Source organism: Podarcis raffonei, chromosome 12 (assembly GCF_027172205.1).
Source record: "Podarcis raffonei isolate rPodRaf1 chromosome 12, rPodRaf1.pri, whole genome shotgun sequence".
Lineage (NCBI taxonomy): Eukaryota > Metazoa > Chordata > Lepidosauria > Squamata > Lacertidae > Podarcis > Podarcis raffonei.
In genome coordinates this window covers 51,574,776-51,594,071 of record NC_070613.1, presented here as the reverse complement: position 1 = coordinate 51,594,071, position 19,296 = coordinate 51,574,776, and the positions used below count along the sequence as shown (strand labels likewise).

Sequence of the window (19,296 nt, the reverse complement as noted above, 5' to 3'; positions counted from 1 at the left end):
CTGTCTCTCAGAGCATATTTATTTCCTCTTTGTCAGAATGGATCCCTTCAGCTTTGGGGACCCCATGAGTTATGCCGAGTTCTTGAGAGGGCAAGGGAATCAAGACTTCAAAAATGGAAACTATGCTCTTGCCATCAGAAAGTATGACGAAGCACTAAACATACTGGTCTATTTACACAAAGCAGTAAGGTAATCTCTTTCTTAGAGAACTGTGAACTGTCTAGCGCTAGCTTCTAGACTTGAGCTTTCCTTCTGTGAAGCTACTGAACTTGGATTCCAGTCACCAAGTTATCTGTGATCTTTGCAGTAATTATTTGCCGTTTTCCTTACACTCTTTATTCAACTTTTCATAGCAGTGTTCTGTTGGGATTTAATAAAGGGAATGCATAAGGTATAACAATTCCCCCCTCTACTCTATTTCTGTGTAGAGGAAGGGGGGCGGGAATCTGTTCATGTGTTTTGTAAAACTATAAAGCTGTTTCTCTTGACGCAACTACATTTAACATTCTCATCTTTTAGTTTTTCCCAACGGCGAGAAGTGGCAGTTTTACTCTGCAACCGATCAAATGCCTTTTACAACTTAAATAAATGGAGAGAAGCCTTCTGCTCAGCAAGACAGAGTCTCCAGTGGGATCCAGCTTACGTTAAGGTATTCTGTACTCAACGCAGAGGCTGAGCGGCCATCTGTCATGGATGAGATCCGTGCATTTGCAGGGGGTTGGACTAGATGACCCCTGAGAGTCCCTTACCAGGGCCGTCTTAAGCATACCTGGCGCCGTGGTGCAAAGATCCCTCCGGCGCCCCACCCCCGTTTCCCAGAGTTGTCGACCTTTTCCCAAGCCTCTGTGGGGATCGCTCTCCTCCCGCGGGGGCTTGGGAAGGAAGCTGCACATCCTCCAGCCGTATGGTTGACGGGGAGCAGCTGGTGGGCATGGAGGAGGGAAAGGGGAGGCCGCCGGCAAAGCCACACAGCTCCCCCACTCGCTGGGGCGCCCCTGATAGGCCGATGCCCTGGCACAGTGTGTCAGTAAGCCCAATGGGAAAGACGGCTCTGACCCTTACAACTCTACAGTTCTATGATTCTCTAAGCCTAGGTTGCAGGGTTGTTGTTTTTTAATTAAAAAATAAAATAAGGATTAAGAGTTCTGAATATAAGATACCGTACTTTTCGCTCTATAGGACACACTTTTCCCCCTCCAAAAATTAAGGGGAAATGCGTGTGCGTCCTATGGAGTGAATGCAGGCTCCTTGGCTTCAGCGATAGCAATGCAAAGCCTCCGAAGTGCAGAGGGAGCGCTCCCTCTGCACTCCGGAGGCTTCACATTGCTTTCGCTGAAGCCTGGAGAGCGAGAGGGGTCGGTGTGCACCGACCCCTCTCGCTCTCCAGGCTTCAGGGATAGCCGCCTGAAGCCTTCAGAGCGCAGCGCGAGTTCCTGCTGCGCGCCGCAGGCTTCAGGTTCCTTTTGCTGAAGCCAGGAGAGTCTTGCTCTCCTAGCTTCAGCAAAAGGAACCCGAAACCTCCGGAGCGCAGCGGGAACTCGCTCTGCGCACCAAAGGCTTCAGGGATAGCTGCCATAGCTGCGCATGGCTTCCTCTTTAGCCGCGCGCAGCCTCTCCCTGCCAGAGGGGCTGCACGCGGCTAAAGAAGCCAAGGCAGCGAGCGGGATGGATCCTGCTCACTGTCTTGGCTTCTTTGCGCTTTGGGGCTGGGGTGGGGAAACCTGGGCTTCCCCCGGCAGCCCCAGCAGCTCTGGGAGAAGCGGACAGGCTGTAAGATTTTTTTTCTTGATTTCCCCCTCTAAAAACCAGGTGCACCTTATGGTCCGGTGCGCCTTATGGAGCGAAAAATACGGTATTTTGAAGCAATGTGTGGTTTGACTCTTAAACAGAGAGATTTCAAGACCGAAAATGCAAAGATTGAGCACTGACATTAAAGGAGCTTAAAGCTCGAAGAACTTTGGATTTGCATTTGCTTGTTAAATTTTGTTGTATTCGGAAGCTCCACGTTTTGGCTTGCAAGTCACTTTTACGCAATATGAACATCAACTTATTTGCAGAGCAGCTGTTGGCTCAGAACAGCGTCCCCATTCAGTAATTTATTTATTTAATTTCTGCACCACCCTTCATCCGAGGCTCACAGGATGGTTTCCAATATAAAAACACAAAAAACATAACATGGTGCTTAAATAAAATATTACTGACAACAGAAATAAGATTTGTATCCAAGTTAAAAAACCCCACACTATAGTAAGAAACAAAAGCAATCACCCTCCCATAGTTTAGAAGGCCATAATAAACCAAATGAATGTTTAATTTTATCATGTTCGTTAATACTGAGTATATATTCTGAGTAAAACATAGTTGACTAGTGCCCATTGTATATGGTGCAAAAGTGTTTCAACCCTGCCATTTTAAATGTATTTATTGCTAGGTTATTCCGTTCTTATATTGAAATGTTGCTATTAAATGTCTGTTAGCCTTCACATATATTCCTGAAGTGAAAGACTGACTCTTTCTTTCTTTCTTTCTTTCTTTCTTTCTTTCTTTCTTTCTTAGGGGTACTATAGAGCTGGCTACTCCCTGATTAAATTGAGACAGCCTCTCGATGCTGTTAAAACGTTTTATCAAGGTTTAGACTATCTCCATGGTTCATCAGATGTGGCTCAAATTTCTGATTTTATAGTCGGTATCTTCTCAAGCGTTAACGGTAAGTGATAACGTGAGATTTTGTCTTCATTAAACTGTCACAATTAGGACAGGATGGGGGCAGCTGATGGCTGGGGAGTGCCTGAAATGAATGGCCTCATTTGCAAATCACAGTAAACCGTAGTCTGAAAGAAACTATGGATTACCATGAATGAGCAGCATGCAAGTGGTTCACTACTCCCTTTGCTGAGCTGAGTAACAAACTCTGGAGTGGATGTGCAAACCAACTCTTGTAGTTTATTTCTCTCCAAATAAGCTATAAGCAATAGACCAAGAAAGAAACTTGGCTGCTTCTTGTGTTTTGTTCAGAGATAAACAAACCACTACACTGGTTTGCACCCAGCACTAAGCCAGCCAATCCATGGTGTGTGTGTTTTTACAGGCTTAGTGCGTCATAACTGAGTAGCGGGCAGCAGCGGGCTTCTCATTCGCAGTCATTTATAATGTGTTTCAGAGTATTGCTTACATTGATGTGCAAACCAGGTCGTCCACAATCATCATTATAGTGTAACCTTTGCAAAATGGATTTGTGACCTCGGGCTGGTGGGTAAAATGTCTGCAATTCTAGGTTAAAACGGCAAGATCTTTGCCCTGACCCAGCGAGGGAGTTAGCCGCATAGAAGCGGCTTCAGGGAGCAGATGGAAGAACCATGCTTGCAGTGCGCTTTCAGGCGCACGATGTCTGGTGGTTCTCTTTGCACGACGTGGTGGGAATAGGAAGGAACCTGTGCTCCAATCCCTATGCCCAGATTCTGCACATTTGGCATTGCCCCCTGCTATATCTGCAGGTGGGTGACAATGTTTTTCAGCGCTTCCCTATGTTGAAAACTCATTACAGACAGAAAGCCAAGAGCAGGAAAAGAATGAAATTACCCCCCGCCGACTGCGTTAGTTTTCTATTTGTATAAATTTTGGTGCATTGGAAACCTGCAGGCTGAAATGATGTAGCCCATTCTACCACTACAACATTCTGCCATCAACTTCCTACCTCATTCTGTTGCTTGTATAGACCAGCTGAAGGGAGCCCTAGGGAGAGAGAGCATTGGTGATCATGCAGTTTGTTTTCTCTGTTGTGTAAAGGCTTTTCCCCTTCCTTGTTGATGCCATGAGGGGATTTCCTAAGTTGGAAGAGCACAAACTGTAAATGATGATGATGATGAAGAAGGTTATGCAGGCTTAAGCCTCTCTTGTTTCGTGTTGCCCCTCTTTAGATGAGAGCCAGTGTGGTGTAGTGGTTAAGAGCGGTAGTCTCGTAATCTGGGGAACCGGGTTCGCATCTCCGCTCCTCCACATGCAGCTGCTGGGTGACCTTGGGCCAGTCACACTTCTTTGAAGTCTCTCAGCCCCACTCACCTCACAGAGTGTTTGTTGTGGGGGAGGAAGGGAAAGGAGAATGTTAGCCGCTTTGAGACTCCTTAAAGGAAGTGAAAGGCGGGATATCAAATCCAAACTCTTCTTCTTCTTCTAGATGAAAGGACTATTACCCCACATTTATTATCCGTCTGTAAAAAAATTGTGAGCGATAATTTCACGCCACCAATTTGGCGACAGGTGATTGAAAAGCTGGCCAGAAAAGGACTGTGGCAGGTAGGCATCTTATCATTGTAAATAATGACATCTTTTTTTCTCCTGAGCTCAGGCTGGCTTTTCAAAACCTGTATGACAGTAGGTGATCACAGGTTCCAGAATATGTCTGCTTCGATGTTTCAGCCCTGTGATTGCATCGCCCAACTTAGAATTGGGATAAGCTGACGTGAATTGTAGGTGTGCTTCCTTAATTTGTAAGCTTAGCACAGTTTTTGGTGTAGTGTTCATTATTTTTGCTCGCACCTTTTAAAGAAGGAAAAAGAGAGACAGACCATGTAGGTAACAGTAAGCCAAACTATGGCTTGCTGTGAATAGGCAAGCATTGGGAGAAAAGCACAGCCATTGCAGTCGTTCTCTGCTCCTGCTGCCATGCTACTGGGAGCTCAGCCATGGCTTGGCTTCATGTTATGTCTGAGCATTGTCTTGTGGTCTATCTCACTCCAAACAAACCACAATGGCAAGCCAAGGACAAAACTTGGTGGCTTGTTGAAGTGAGACCCAATGACGAGGCCAGATTCATACAGAACAGTAAACCAAACTGGTTTAGCTCTCAGCAGCTACACCAGTAGCATGAGCAGGAAAGGACAACCACTGCAGTTTTCTCCATGTTGGCAGGTCATAGTGCAGCAAAAAGCACTTTCTTTACTTCCAACGCTGTTTCATGGATGTTTAGGTAATTACATTCTTGCAGCCTGATGCAATAGTAACCTGTGTTGATCAGCAAAAAGAAGCAAATACCCGCTGCTCAGCTAATACACATGTGGTGGTTCTTGACTCTCACCTTTCTACTGATGCCAATAATCTCTGAGGAAGCAATACTGAATTCAGTTGTCCCTTCCTTCCCCCAACAAGTGAACACTTCTGTCTCATTCAACAGTAACAAGGTGTAATCTTTGGTGATTCCGGAAAAGCAAAATTTTAAGGTATTGGTGTTTATTCACTAACAGTAGCACCTAGACAGAGAAAATAGAATCAGAATACAGCCAGATATATTTCCTTTTCACGCTTTCCATAGTTTCAAAGAATTGTTCTTGTTAGCAAAAGCACCAGGTGTCGCTGTGATCTGAAAAAGATGTGAGGTCTACATGCATTTGAAGTTCTAACGAAAAAATCTTTTCCCTCACTCCCTAGTCTTGCCTAGTGTTGGCTGCAGAGAAAGACCGGTTGCCAAGGAATCTGCAAGTGACCAATTTATCACTAAGAGAGCTGTTTGAGGTTTGTCGAAATCTTCCAGTAGAAATCCTTTACTGGGGCCTGGGTGAATGGAATTAGGAAATGGATTTCACCCGAGGGCTTGCATGAATGGCAGGTAACATAGGTAACGAATATATGTTGTACAAACCAAAGGGTTTAAGAGGAGCCTGCATGCAGTCCAGCAAACTTAAAAAACAACAACCCAAATCCATTACTAGCTTGCTTTAACAGACTTGTCTATTTCCCTTAATTGTGGGTGGACGTGGATAACAGGGTTTTAGTTTGTTTATTTAAGGCAAACATGGTGCTTAAATAAAATACTACTGTCAACAGAAATAAAATTTGTATCCAAGTTATGCTGCCTAATCATCAGCATTTCTACGTGGTGGGGATTTTATCATAATACAGTGATGATGGAGGATTGAGATTTTATGTGCACCAAGTGACCAGAGCCTTACACATGTATTCTTTATTTCTCTTGAACCAGAAATATGTTCTCTTTGGCCAGTATGAAAAAATGGAAAGGGTGCCCAAACTGGTGGAGTGGCTTGTCTCCCTCGGAGCAAATATAAGAAGTGTTGGAACCTATCCTCTTCATGCTATCATCATGCTTTGTATCAAAGCAAGTAAGTGCTTAAAAAAATCAAATCAAAATAAATGATGTCCTGAATGGTGCTGCAGGTAATTTGGAGATGAATTTTATATGCAAAACATAAAGCTATGGTCCTATGAAAATAGTGAGAGATGTACAATATAGGCTGGCCAGCCTTTGGATGGGGGCAGCGTAGAAGTAGCTAAGTTATAAAGTCTGGTATTTTCCCTTCCTCAGTATATTAAGAGTATCTGTAAACTGGTCTTACTGGGATGCGGGTGACGCTGTGGGTTAAACCACAGAGCCCAGGGCTTGCCAATCAGAAGGTCGGTGGTTCGAATCCCTGCGATGGGGTGAGCTCCCATTGCTCGGTCCCAGCTTCTGCCAACCTAGCAGTTCGAAAGCACATCAAAGTGCAAGTAGATAAAGAGGTACCACTCTGGCGGGAAGGTAAACGGCGTTTCCGTGCGCTGCTCTGGTTCGCCAGAAGCGGCTTAGTCATGCTGGCCACATGACAGAGCAGCTGTACGCCGGCTCCCTTGGCAAATAAAGCGAGATGAGCGCCGCAACCCCAGAGTCGGTCAGGACTGGACCTAATGGTCAGGGGTCCCTTTACCTTAAACTGGTCTTAAAGAGAAAACTAACCCCAAGGCAGGGAGGAGCTGTAAAAATACTGTACCGTCAAACTAGAGTGGCACCATTTCATATTCTGGACTTGATTTGTGCCGCGTGTGCCAAGAACATTGGCTGTCCCTGCCCTGCAAGGTTCTTTGCTATACACCAACTAGACTAGATAAAGCCAAGCAGGGAAAATAAATTATATTGCAAAGATATATCCTATCCTTTTTATGTATTCTGGAAAGGTTAAGCACAGTCTTCCTCAAATTGATGGTGTATTTCTTCTTTTTAATTATTTAGATGCAAACTACCTTTTCAGTTGGTTATTGAATTATAAGCCTGAACTGAAGGATCTTATCAACCAGCAAAATGAAGAGGGGGCCACAGTTCTCCACATTGTAGCATCTCATTCAGCTGGCTATCCTATGAAAAGTAAGTTTGTGTGTAAGTGTATGTGTGTGTGTTTAGGTAACCTGGTTTTTGGACAATACACTACCTTGCTAGTTTAATTCTTGTTCTCCTATTCTTTTTACAGAAACCCTAGAAAGGGCTAACTCTGGCTAACATTGTGCTTTTAACAGAGACCGGCTTTTTTGTTGTTGCTGCATTTTGAACAGAATACTCAGACTAGGAATCTGCTTTCCTTGAGACCATCTCTAGTGGACATATTCTCATAGAATTGTAGCAGGATAGTTTCTGCAAGTTTTATTTTGCCCACGAGGTGGCAGTGGGGAAACAAGTGTCTGTTCCAGCATCAAGAGTAGGCTTCTAATTCAGTAACAGTGCAATCCTAGGTTGATCTACTCAGAAATAAGCTCCATTGAGTTCAGTGGGGCTTACTCCTAGGTAAGTGGGTTGGCAGTAGCAAGCATCATCGTGTTAATGGAAGAGATTTTCCCAGAGCCAGTTGGGTGACCGAAAAGTTGGAATAACATGAGTAATAAATTCACTGCTGTCGCAGAAAGGGAATGAATAATGGGATAAAGACATGCTCAGGAAGGACTGTATTTCACTAATAGAACAACTGCTCTGGGCGTACAAGGTCCCAGAATAAAATGGGGCCATCTAAACCTAGGAGTTCCATAAGATTGGAGCAATAATTCTGTGCTCCCAGTTTTTTTGAAATAACAATTTGCATTGCTTTGCACTAGTTTTGTGAGGGGTGGGGAAGCAGGTGTCTTGTTGGCTTCCTGTCTTGCAATCCTTTTTGAGATTGAAGGGGAGAAACTAAGCAGCTATCTGTTCCATTTGAAAAATGCACCTATATTCCTATTTTCTTTTCTTTAATTTATCAGTCTAGTGGGCACCCAAAATGTGAATCCTCCACCATATATTTCTCAGCCCAAATTGGTCACCTGGGAACTTTTTGCAATTTTTGTTATCCCCTTTTCCCTGTGTGACAGACCAGGCGTAGACGAATGAGTAGTGTGTTTTGATGTTTCTGGCAAGCATGGCTTGCTGCAATCAGTTACTCATTGTTTGCTCTTTGGACCAGTTACAGAACTGCTGCATACGAGCGCCACGCACTTCTCAGAGGTTCTTCCTTCCTGCAAGTGTCAAATCACAAAGCTGAACTCATGGCGTGAAGCCTATTGTGATTCAAGTCAAGAATATTGCAGACTCCTTTTATTTGTTTTGTATTTCAGATCTGATAGAAAACGTGGTGATGCTTCTGAACGCTGGGGTGGATCCAAAGATCTGTGATGCCCAGTCAAGGTCTGCTATGGATATCTTGAAAAAACACAAGAAGTTCAGGGTTATAGATCTAATCAGCAAGCACATGGAAAGTTTTAATCTACACCGGGATGAGTCACCAGGTACTTCAGAGGCAGGCCTCCTTGTTCAATTCAGTAATAACCCACACTTGGCAAAAGTGTCCTCTTTGCTTTCTAAGTTGGGTCTCCCATCTGTTGTTGGACTACAACTCCCATCATTCATACCTAGCAGGACCAGTAGTCAGGGATGATGGGAACTGTAGTCCAAAAACAGCTGGAAACCCTGCTGTAGACATAACACTTAACCATTATTCAGGGACTGGAGGTCATGATCATTCTGCTCCTCTCCATCTCTGTGTTAATTTCATCCATGTCCCGACTGCCCACCCCAACCATGGTTTCCTGTTAGGTTTTTGCAAAGTGTTTTTGTCGCCAAAGCTTTGAAACTGGGCTTTGATACTGGAAACCCAAAGCTGCTACACTATGACAGCTATCAGTACTGGTGCAGAGGTGAGACAAGCATACATAGGCCGAGGAGATTTGTGCAGTCCTTTGGGCTTGTGTGCCCGCTACTGTACTAATAATATCTCACCAGTTGAGCGGCAGGGCTGCATGGCGACGTTGTTTTGGTTGATACATATAATTGTGTGTTGTTATGTGCTAGTGATGGAGCTTTCCCCTAAAGCTCTTTCGGGAAACTCTGGGGTTCCTCTGAAACTTTTCAGGTCATCTTCAGAAAGAAGATGCCAGACACTCTTCTCTGAAAGAATCTTGCTCACTCCTACAATTCACAACGGCTGAGAAGTGTTGGGGGTGTATTCTAGAGCAGGGATGGCCCTCCAGATTTTTCAAGACTCCCGTCATCGCTGAGCAGTGGCTGGGGCAGATTGGAGTCTAAAAACTTCTGGAGAGGGACATGTTCCTCAGTCCTATTCCAGGGTATGCTCTTTGGTTATGGGCCCAGTGCTGAGGTCCAACAACTATCTACAGTGGTACCTCGAGTTACAAATGCCTCAGGTTACAAACACTTCAGGTTACAAACTCCGCTAACCTGGAAGAGTTACCTTGAGTTGAGAACTTTGCCCCAGGATGAGAACGGAAATCATGTGCCGGCGGAGCAGCAAGAGCAAAAGCACACCTCTAGTACCACTGTATTTGTTGTTTAGTCATGTCTGACTCTTCTTGACCCCATGGACCAGAGCACGCCAGGCACTCCTGTCTTCCACTGCCTCCCACAGTTTGGTCAAACTCAAGTTGGTAGTTTCAAGAACACTGTCCAACCATCTCGTCCTCTGTCGTCCCCTTCTCCTTGTGCCCTCCATCTTTCCCAACATCAGGGTCTTTTCCAGGGAGTCTTCTCTTCTCATGAGGTGGCCAAAATATTGGAGCCTCAGCTTCAGGATCTGTCCTTCCAGTGAGCACTCAGGGCTGATTTCCTGAAGAATGGATAGGTTTGATCTTCTTGCAGTCCATGGGACTCTCAAGAGTCTCCTCCAGCACCATAATTCAAAAGCATCAATTCTTCGGTGATCAGCCTTCTTTATGGTCCAGCTCTCACTTCCATACATCACAGCTATCTATAGGCAACACAAAAGAGTTATGTGTCCAACAGAAAGAGTTATCCAAGAATGTTTCCTAGAATTTTCTACAGGATTTCCAAGGCACATTACCTTGATGTGTTCCTGAAGAGAAAAACAACAGTCCCATGGTGTAGCAATTAAAAGATGTAACCCTTTTTAAACGGCATGATTTTATAAGCATGATTATATGCATGAGGTATCGTCACAGCTGCCTCTTTCAAGATGGTTACAGCGGAAGGTTTTGGATGACGGGAAAATTTGAAAACCACTGGTCTTTGGGAAATATATGGCTATTGGAAGCAGAAATGTTGGGCCACTTTACTATTGATTTTTTCCCTTCATATCTCCTTATCATGGATTGCAGATCCATGAGCTCTGTTCCCATTGAAAAAGGAGAGAGAGAAAATGTCTCAGAAAGGTTTTCGATGTTGTTCCCCACAGAGCAGACTGAATGCACAGGCCCTGCAGACAGCGTTGCCTTGCTTCATGATGCTTTTGAGCAGTTTGTGAGGTTTTGTCGTTCGGAAAACAGAGTGCATAACATCGGTGTATTGAGGCATGAAAAAGTTCAGAGGCTTCTGAACCTGCTGAATTCAATAAGAGGTAAATATGTTTCATTCTCAGTGTCTGATATATGCCAGGGAGCTGTTTGAATCATTTCCGAAACACAAGGGTGACTTGGAAACCAAGTAAAATGTTTGCTATAAAGACCAATCCTCCACTACTTAATATTTTTAGAACTTGAGCATTCATGTTGCTTCATCTAAATAGCCAATTTTGGCAGTTGTTCAAGTCTTGCCGCCCCTTGCACCCCGCTGCTGTATGTAGGAAATTAGCACACCGGGGGATATTTTACATAGGAGCAGTTTGAAATACAATCCTCTGCTTGCTATCTACTTGAACGTTCTGAAGGCTGAATATTTACTAATCCATTTTAACTGCTTTGTTTTCCTGTCCTGATGTGCTCCATAAAACCCCAAACTGACAGCTGCATTCCTGATGCATGTCCACTTTCAGTCTTCAGAGGGATCAGCATATCAGATAGAAAGTCTTAATTGCAAAGCATTTATATTGTCCTCTAGGCGGCAAAAGTTGTCCAGTTGGATATTTTAATGTGCTGTGTAAACTGATTTTCTGTGAAAGGTAACCAACTGAGTCGAGGAACATAGAGAATTGTATCGCATCGTTGGATTAACTAAAGAAAAGCACTTGTTGTCTGGGGGTGTAGCTCCTGCCTCACTTAGAAGCCTTTCAGTGCTTGCCAGAAAGTTTGATGTACCCTAGTGCTAGTTTGCGATCTACGGTTTGTAGCAAATAGGAGACACCAATGGAATCTTTCTGAGAAACAAAAGGGAAACAATGATGTATTTTCATTGCCTTCTTCCTGTCTTAAATAAATTGAGAACTGAAACGTCACATTGGCTATTTTGCAGGTTTACGGGGAGTTCAGTTTTTTCTTCCCTAGGTTTGTAGCTTTTTTAATAATGCACAACTGTGTTAAGTGTTTTGAGGAGGGCAATCAGTGCCCATCTTTGTATGTCAACGTATTCAGTTGGCATTTAAATAAGATAGAAGTTGTGACATATTACGGACAGAGCAAAAGGTGAAAGTGTTTTGGATTTTTCTAGAACAACGAAAAATTTCACCATGTCTAAATCAGATTAGAATTTCCAGTTTACATCCAGGCTCCTCAGAAATAAGCCCCACTGGGTTTGATTAGGTTTGATTCAGTGAATATCTAGAAGAGATACATATACCACTTGCCCCCCCCCGACTACTTTCTTGGAAACCGGGTCAAAGTAATTTGCAGTGGACTCTTGGGTAACGTTACCTTTGGGTTGTGAATGCTGCAAACCCAGAAGTGTATTCTTCAGAGTTTAGCTGCGCATGCATGCGCAGAAGCGGCGCCTCTACTTGCTGATTTTTCGGGGTACGTACGAACCTCTGGAACGAATTACATTCGTATCCAGAGGGTCCACTGTACCTCTGTCTTTAATGTGCTCCACAAACACAGCACACTGTACATGCCAGCAGAGTTGGAGGGAAACTTCCATACAACTAGGGAAAAAGTGGGTAAAATGCTACCTCTTTTAATTGTTCTGAAAACTACATCATAGGGAAGAAAGGGCATTTTAAAAAGCTAGGAAAAATAAGAAGGGAAACAAATGAGAATGAAGGGACTTGGATGGAACGAAACCATGGAGTGGCTTCAAGAGGTGTTGGTTGTGTGAAATGGGTTGCCCGCCTCTACACATGCAATAATCAAATCCGAAGTGCCAAGGAATTTGTTTTTTTAGTCAAGTGTATTTCAAAGATCTTGTAACTTTGCTGGGCATAATGGCAGCTTTATTTTGACTATTTTCAGAAATTCCTGAAGAAATAGTTTGTGACATTCCTCCTGCGTGCGCCAGCAGCTTCATAAAGCTGTTGCTGGAGAAGCAAAGGTGGCATGAAGTTATGCTGCTGCTGACCCGAAAAACCACAGGGAATATGACACTGGGAGACGGCCTTATTAAGAACTGCAATCTGTCGGACGTTGACATTGGCACTGTCTTGAAAGACATGGACAGGTCAGATGGGCGACGGCTGCATCTCGTGAGATGCTTGATGCAGAGGGGAGGTGAGTATTCACAGATACCAAACTTTCTTGGAAGATCTGAATATCTCTTCGTTCTTGAGTTAAACTAATGCCAGTCTATCTCTTCTGCCTTTTTAAAAAAAATATAGTTGTACCTTGGAAGTCAAACAGGATCCGTTCCAGAAGTCCGTTTGACTTCCAAAGCCTTTGAAAACCAAAGTGCAGCTTCTGATTGGCTGCAGGAAGCTCCTGCAGCCAATCGGAAGCTGCGGAACCCACGTCGGATGTTTGGCTTCCGAAAGAACGTTTGAAAACCGGAACTGTCACTTCCAGGTTTCGATCGTTCGGGAGCCAAAACGTTCGAGAACTAGGCTTTTTGAAACCCAAGGTAAGAATTGAATTGAATATTGAATTGTGACGCTATGAGCTGCTTTGGTACTGCTAGCTCAGTTGCAAGCTTGATGTACCCATCCTTTGGTTTAACTTGATTGTAGATGGCTGCAGAAGCTAGGAATTACTGTGGTACAGAGCGCTAAGAACCCACAGTGCCCCCATGGAAATAAACTTTGCTTTTGAGCTGTTTTGAGAAAGAAACAGAGAAACAGAACCCTTGTATAAAGGAGAATAAAGGGGGAAGGGGAGGGAACCCAAAACTGTATATTTTGCAAAGTTGTTACAGTGGTACCTCAGGTTACATACGCTTCAGGTTACAGACTCCGCTAACCCAGAAATAGTGCTTCAGGTTAAGAACTTTGCTTCAGGATAAGAACAGAAATCGGGCCCCGGCGGCGCAGCAGCAGCAGCGGGAGGCCCCATTAGCTAAAGTGGTGCTTCAGGTTAAGAACAGTTTCAGGTTAAGTACGGACCTCCGGAACGAATTAAGTACTTAACCTGTGGAACCACTGTATTGTACTTCACCAGATCTTAACCTATTACAGTATTTGTAAGAGTGGATTCCAAACAGCATTGAATCTGTCCATGGCAAGTCTGCATTTATATGCAAGTTGTTCATATGTTGCGAGTTTGTGTAAGTCTTCAATCCAATCGTAGAATGGAGCTACATTTTTGTTAAACCTGCCTTAAGCTTAAGAGAGAGGCTCCCATTATGCCTTCCACATCTCTGCCCTGTTTATCATGGGGCTGCGCTATGAAAGCCGCCCTTTCATCTCCAACCTAAATGCTAGTAGACAAAGGGCAGCTTGCATGCAGTCATAGCGAAATCCTTGTTGTTAATCTCACAAGCGTCTGTGGATGCATTGTGCCTTTTCTAGAACTGTTGAAATTTAGCTGCTGTTTCTCTGATCCACGGTAGCATGCGCTTGTAACGTTGGTATTTGTAATATCATTTCCCAAAGTGTCACCTGAGGGGAGTAGATCAAGCCATGAAAAACCACTTCAGAAATGTTTAAAGAGCAATGATTTTGAGCTGGCATGTGTGCTCCTGAGCTCGGGTGCAAATCCACACCATATATCCATGGCAGAAGGCGATACCCCTTTACATGCTGCGTTGTCCATTTATTTTGATAAGAAAGGTAAGGACTTTGACTTGGTATTTTTGTGAGTGGTGGTTTATTGAAATAGTTTATAACCTTCATCAACCATGTTGACAGCAGCTTCTCCTGCCATCCTCTCACCATTGCAAAGTCAGTGGCATGGTTTGCAAAACTACCAGGAAGGGGATGGGAATGTTCCATAGCTCAAGGTAGAGTCCATATTTATTTATTTTTTATTCCAATTATACTCCACCTTTCATCCAGCCGGAAACCCAGCCAGATCGGCAGGCTACAAATAATAATAATAAATTATTATTATTATTAGGGACATGGGTGGCGCTCTGGGTTAAACCACAGAGCCTAGGACTTGCCAATCAGAAGGTTGGCGGTTCGATTCCCTGTGATGGAGTGAGCTCCCGTTGCTCAGTCCCAGCTCCTGCCCACCTAGCAGTTCAAAAGCACGTCAAAGTGCAAGTAGATAAATAGGTACCGCTCCAGCGGGAAGGTAAACGGCGTTTCCGTGCGCTGCTCTGGTTTGCCAGAAGCAGCTTAGTCATGCTGGCCACATGACCCGGAAGCTGTACGCCGGCTCCCTCGGCCAATAAAGCGAGATGAGTGCCGCAACCCCAGAGGTGGCCACGACTGGACCTAATGGTCAGGGGTCCCTTTACCTCCTATTATTATTATTATTATTATTATTATTATTATTATTATTATTATTATCCGAGGAGCTCCAGGAGACATGCACAGTTCTTCCCCCTCCCCATTTTTATCCCCACAATGACGCTGTGCAGGAGATTAGGCTGAGAGGCAGTGGCTGGCCAAGGTCATCTGTATGGCTGAGCCAAGGATCTGAACCCTGGTTTCCTAGGTCTTTGTCCACCACTCTAACCACTACCCCATACTGCCCCCCATGATTTCTGCTCAGAGGAATTGTGGGCAGCAAATTGTAAGAAGAATCTTTACCAAAGAACCCAGAGAGTTTGCTGCCAGTTGAAATGGGCAACTTGGGGTTCCATGAACAAATGAAACCTCCTACATCATGTGTAATATTTGTTAGTTCTTTTAAATATCAAAGCACACAGCGTGGCACTTTTTAGTCTCCTTTCTGTCCTGTCTTAGAGTACAGCTACCTCAATTGGAAGCTTTACCTGAACAATTAAGTATAAAATTCAACAGAGCCGAGAGATTTAGCCAAGTTAATTAGGAACAAATGAACCATTGCATTGTATGGAGAATCTATACGCTGGTGATGACAGATGGGAGTAAAATGGGGACAACCTGTATGCAGAGTGCAGCTCCTGAAGCACCCTTTTTATTCTTCCACTCCCCACCCCCTTCCGAAAAGGAATAAATATTCCTTAAGGTGGGTCAAAAGGATTAAAAAGAAAAGTCACCTAACACTCCCTAGATCAAGAGATTGCAGAACTCTGAACTTGTTCCAAGGCTGTGGAGAATTCCTTCTACTTGGAATGAAATATCTGCCCTCCATAGCTTTCTCTCAGGCCAGTAAATTTTTATTGTTTCTGGTAGGCAGCATCTCATTAGAAGTAAGTTAACTTGAAGGATGGAAACAGAGATGGTTATGAACCACTTTGAGCATTGTACAGTATGGATGAAAAGGATCAACTTTAATGTAAAATATTACTGTGGCTTGTGCGAATGGAAATACAAAACTTAATTTTGTATGTTTTTGTTTTTTCTCTCTCCAGACGAGAATGGCTTACATTTATTGAGTCACCTTCTAGACTTGTACGATTCAGATCCGTCTAAATTTTCGTATCTTAGTCCCAATAGGCGAGACAAGAATGGGGACACGGTCATGCACATTATTTTTCAGAAAAACTTAACAAAGCATGTTAAGAAAATGTTAGGCTGGCTTGCAAAGTTTGAAATTAACTTGAATTTAAAAAATAAATCTGGCAGAGATGTGCGTCACAGAATAAAAAAAACGGATCCGATGCTTATAGCTTGGAATGAAGCTGTCGCTGAGAACAAGAAGAGGTCCCGACACGACGCAGCAGGACATCAAACTAAAATACCAAAATCCACTTCAGCTTGCGGCAAGTCAGAGCCCCCAAATTCAACCCATTCTTCAGCTGCACAGTCATCCAAAATGCTGCCTGAAGAACTCCCGTCAGACACAGAACGTAATCTATGGGAAGAAGAAGAGGCAGAAGTTGCTGGAGTTCAAAGCTCATCTTTCAGAGATACCAATAAGCCATTGACTCTGCGAGATTGCCTTGTACAAGCAATCACACAGTTAATCCAAAAACTCGCACTGAATGAAGTCTCAACAAAAGAGAACTCCGTGGCACCCCAAGTACCAAAGCAGCCACCTTCCATGACTAGGATTGCAGATGACAAGAGTGAATATCGGCAGGTGTGCGCCCATGAGGCCTATAATGCTTGCCCAGACCAAGATGAATTGGGGGAGAAGGTGCAGAATGAGCTTGAGGAGGCCAAAGCAGAAGAGGAAGAAGACGCCGAAGTCAATCGACAGCTTCAGGAAATTGAGATGTGCCTTCAGGACTTTGATAATATGACATGGGAAATTGAGTGCACCTCTGAGGTGCTTAAGAAATTAGAAGACAAAAGCTTCCCTCACCATATGAAGAAGAAAGTAGTATTGGCAATTCAGCAGCTAGGAAACGGTGAATGGACCAAAAGTTTACAAAAGAGGCTGAAACATTTGAAAGGCGACATTCAGCTCTACGAGGCAAAGTTGGACAAAGGGGCCAGGCTGCTTTGGGAGCTTGCCATAGACTTTTCTCCTCGCTGTAGCGAGGCTGCGGAAAAGATAATAGAGAATGAGAATTCCACGCATCCCACAGAAAAAACTGGGAGGGTTTACACAGAAATCATCAGGATATGGGACATTGTGCTTGATCACTGCAAACTCAACCGAGCCATTGACCGCGCTATCGACCGTGCTGTTGATCTTGCTGCTGACCGTGCCGCTGTTAAACAAGCTGTTAAACTTGCTGCTGACAAGATATGTAAAGCATACAATCGTGGTCTGTCCTGTATTTTGAGGAAAAAGCTTAAAGGTATCAACGCAACTCCGATTTCTTCTAACTTGAATATACAAAAGCGCATTCCTCGCATATATGTTGAAGATACTAAGCCAGAAAAGTTGAAAGATCATGCCCTGCCTGAATACTTTCCCCCAGCTAGTGCGGTGGAAACCGAATACAACATCATGAAATTTCACAGTTTCAGTACTAACATGGCACTTAATATCATCAGTGACATGACCACTGCTGTTGAATACCCCTTCAGAGTGGGCGAGTTGGAATATGCAGTCATTGACTTGAACCCCAGACCGTTGGAGCCAATCATCTTAATTGGACGGAGTGGAACTGGGAAGACTACTTGCTGCTTGTACAGGCTTTGGAAAAAGTTTTATTCTTACTGGGAGAAAGCTGAGTTGGCAGGAGGTCCCTTGCTGGTCAGACAGATGTGGCACAGATTGAAATTTAATATGCATTTTGAAAACAGCACTGAGGAGGAAGATAGTGAAAAGCAAGATGGCAGCGACCCCACTGATTCATCTGAACTGGAAACATCTCTAAGTACAGATGAGCAAGAGCAGGATGAAGATGAACAGGGTTCAAATCTAGGAGACCCAGAAATGAATTTAGGGTATGACTCTGATGAGGAACATGCTGCAGAAGAAACTGACAAACTGGAACACTTGCATCAGATCTTTGTTACTAAAAACCATGTTCTGTGCCAAGAAGTTCAGAGGAACTTCATAGAGCTTAGCAAGTCTTCAAAGGCAACTAGTCATTTCAAGCCCCTTGAACCAAATGTTCACCGACTTCAGGATGTTAAAGACGAAAACTTTCCTCTCTTCCTCACATCCAGACAATTGCTGCTCTTCCTTGATGCCTCTATGCCTGAACCATTTTTTCTGAGAAATGAAGACGGAAGTCTTAAGCACACCATTGCTGGATGGTCTACTAAAGAAGATCTCGCCATCTCAAATTGGCAGGAGGAAGAGGAAGACGTTGACGTAGATTGTGATGAGGATGAAAAGGTTGCAGAAGTCCATATTAGAGAGAGTGATCCTCGAGTCTTTGTGACTTACGGTATATTTGCTAATGAAATCTGGCCCAAAATGGTAAAAGGCAAATGTCCCTACAACCCAGCGTTAGTTTGGAAAGAAATAAAATCTTTCTTGAAAGGGTCTTTTGAGGCTTTAAGCAGCCACCAAGGCATACTTACAGAAGAGGAATACAAAAAACTAGGACGGAAGAGGTCCCCAAACTTCAAAGAAGACCGTAGCGAAATTTATCAGCTCTTTGTCCTTTACCAACAAATAAGATCACAAGGAAATTATTTTGATGAAGAAGATGTCTTGCACAAATTGTCTCAAAGACTCTTAAAGCTCAATGATCTACCATGGTGCATCCATGAGCTTTATGGGGACGAAATTCAGGATTTCACCCAGGCAGAGCTAGCACTGTTAATGAAATGCATTGATGACCCGAATGCGATGTTCCTGGCTGGCGACACAGCACAGAGCATTATGCAAGGAGTTGCTTTTCGTTTCAGTGACTTGAAATCACTTTTCCACTATGCCAGCAAAAATTCTGCTGACAAGAAACAGAGTATTGTTAGAAAACCAAAAAGGATATACCAGCTTTATCAGAACTACAGATCTCATTCAGGTATCAAAATCTTAAATCTATATACATACATTAAATGGGGTGGGCTGAGGAGACAAGAGGTTTAAAAGAGGATAGCTGTATTCCATTAAGCTAAAGTTCCTTAAAAGTATTCAGGTTGAACAACCTAGAACAGTGGTTCCCAATTGGTCTTCTGCGGACCCCAAGGGGTTTGTGTAAGCCACCCAGAGGGTCTGTGACACCATTCACATGACAAAAACTACCATAAAAATATCATTTTTAAAAGTAGGGGGTTTATGGCTTGGCTTTTGAAAAAACTGAGCTAACTGAGAACCACTGATCTAGAATGAAAACGATAAAATCCAGGCTGAATAAGAATTTATTTTAGCTTGTACAGATACCCTCTGCAGTCTTATACTGAAGCACTGCTTTACAGAGGATTTTCCTGTAATTCTGCTGTTTGACCTGTGTGATTTCTCTTACCCCTCTTTGCAATAATTCTCTGATGCAGGCTTATCATTATGGCATCTCTTGAACGGAGAAAAGAGGTGGAGAATCATTGCTCCCAGTAAAGCCATGGCTGATCTGGAAGTTGGCCC

At 43.7% G+C, this 19,296-nt stretch overlaps 1 protein-coding gene across 1 annotated transcript in view; it reads left to right on the top strand.

Annotated features, from left to right (window-relative positions):
* Positions 1–19,296, top strand: part of TRANK1 (tetratricopeptide repeat and ankyrin repeat containing 1) — a 36,792-nt gene continuing 17,496 nt past the window's right edge. Inside the window, exons 1-12 of the mRNA XM_053359508.1 lie at positions 1–189; positions 520–649; positions 2,557–2,707; positions 4,175–4,293; positions 5,425–5,508; positions 5,975–6,113; positions 6,998–7,129; positions 8,344–8,514; positions 10,434–10,595; positions 12,358–12,612; positions 13,926–14,102; positions 15,776–18,739. Of these exons, the coding sequence (XP_053215483.1) occupies positions 38–189; positions 520–649; positions 2,557–2,707; positions 4,175–4,293; positions 5,425–5,508; positions 5,975–6,113; positions 6,998–7,129; positions 8,344–8,514; positions 10,434–10,595; positions 12,358–12,612; positions 13,926–14,102; positions 15,776–18,739 (4,636 nt within the window). The 5' untranslated portion in view covers positions 1–37. The remainder of the gene's footprint in view (positions 190–519; positions 650–2,556; positions 2,708–4,174; positions 4,294–5,424; positions 5,509–5,974; positions 6,114–6,997; positions 7,130–8,343; positions 8,515–10,433; positions 10,596–12,357; positions 12,613–13,925; positions 14,103–15,775; positions 18,740–19,296) is intronic.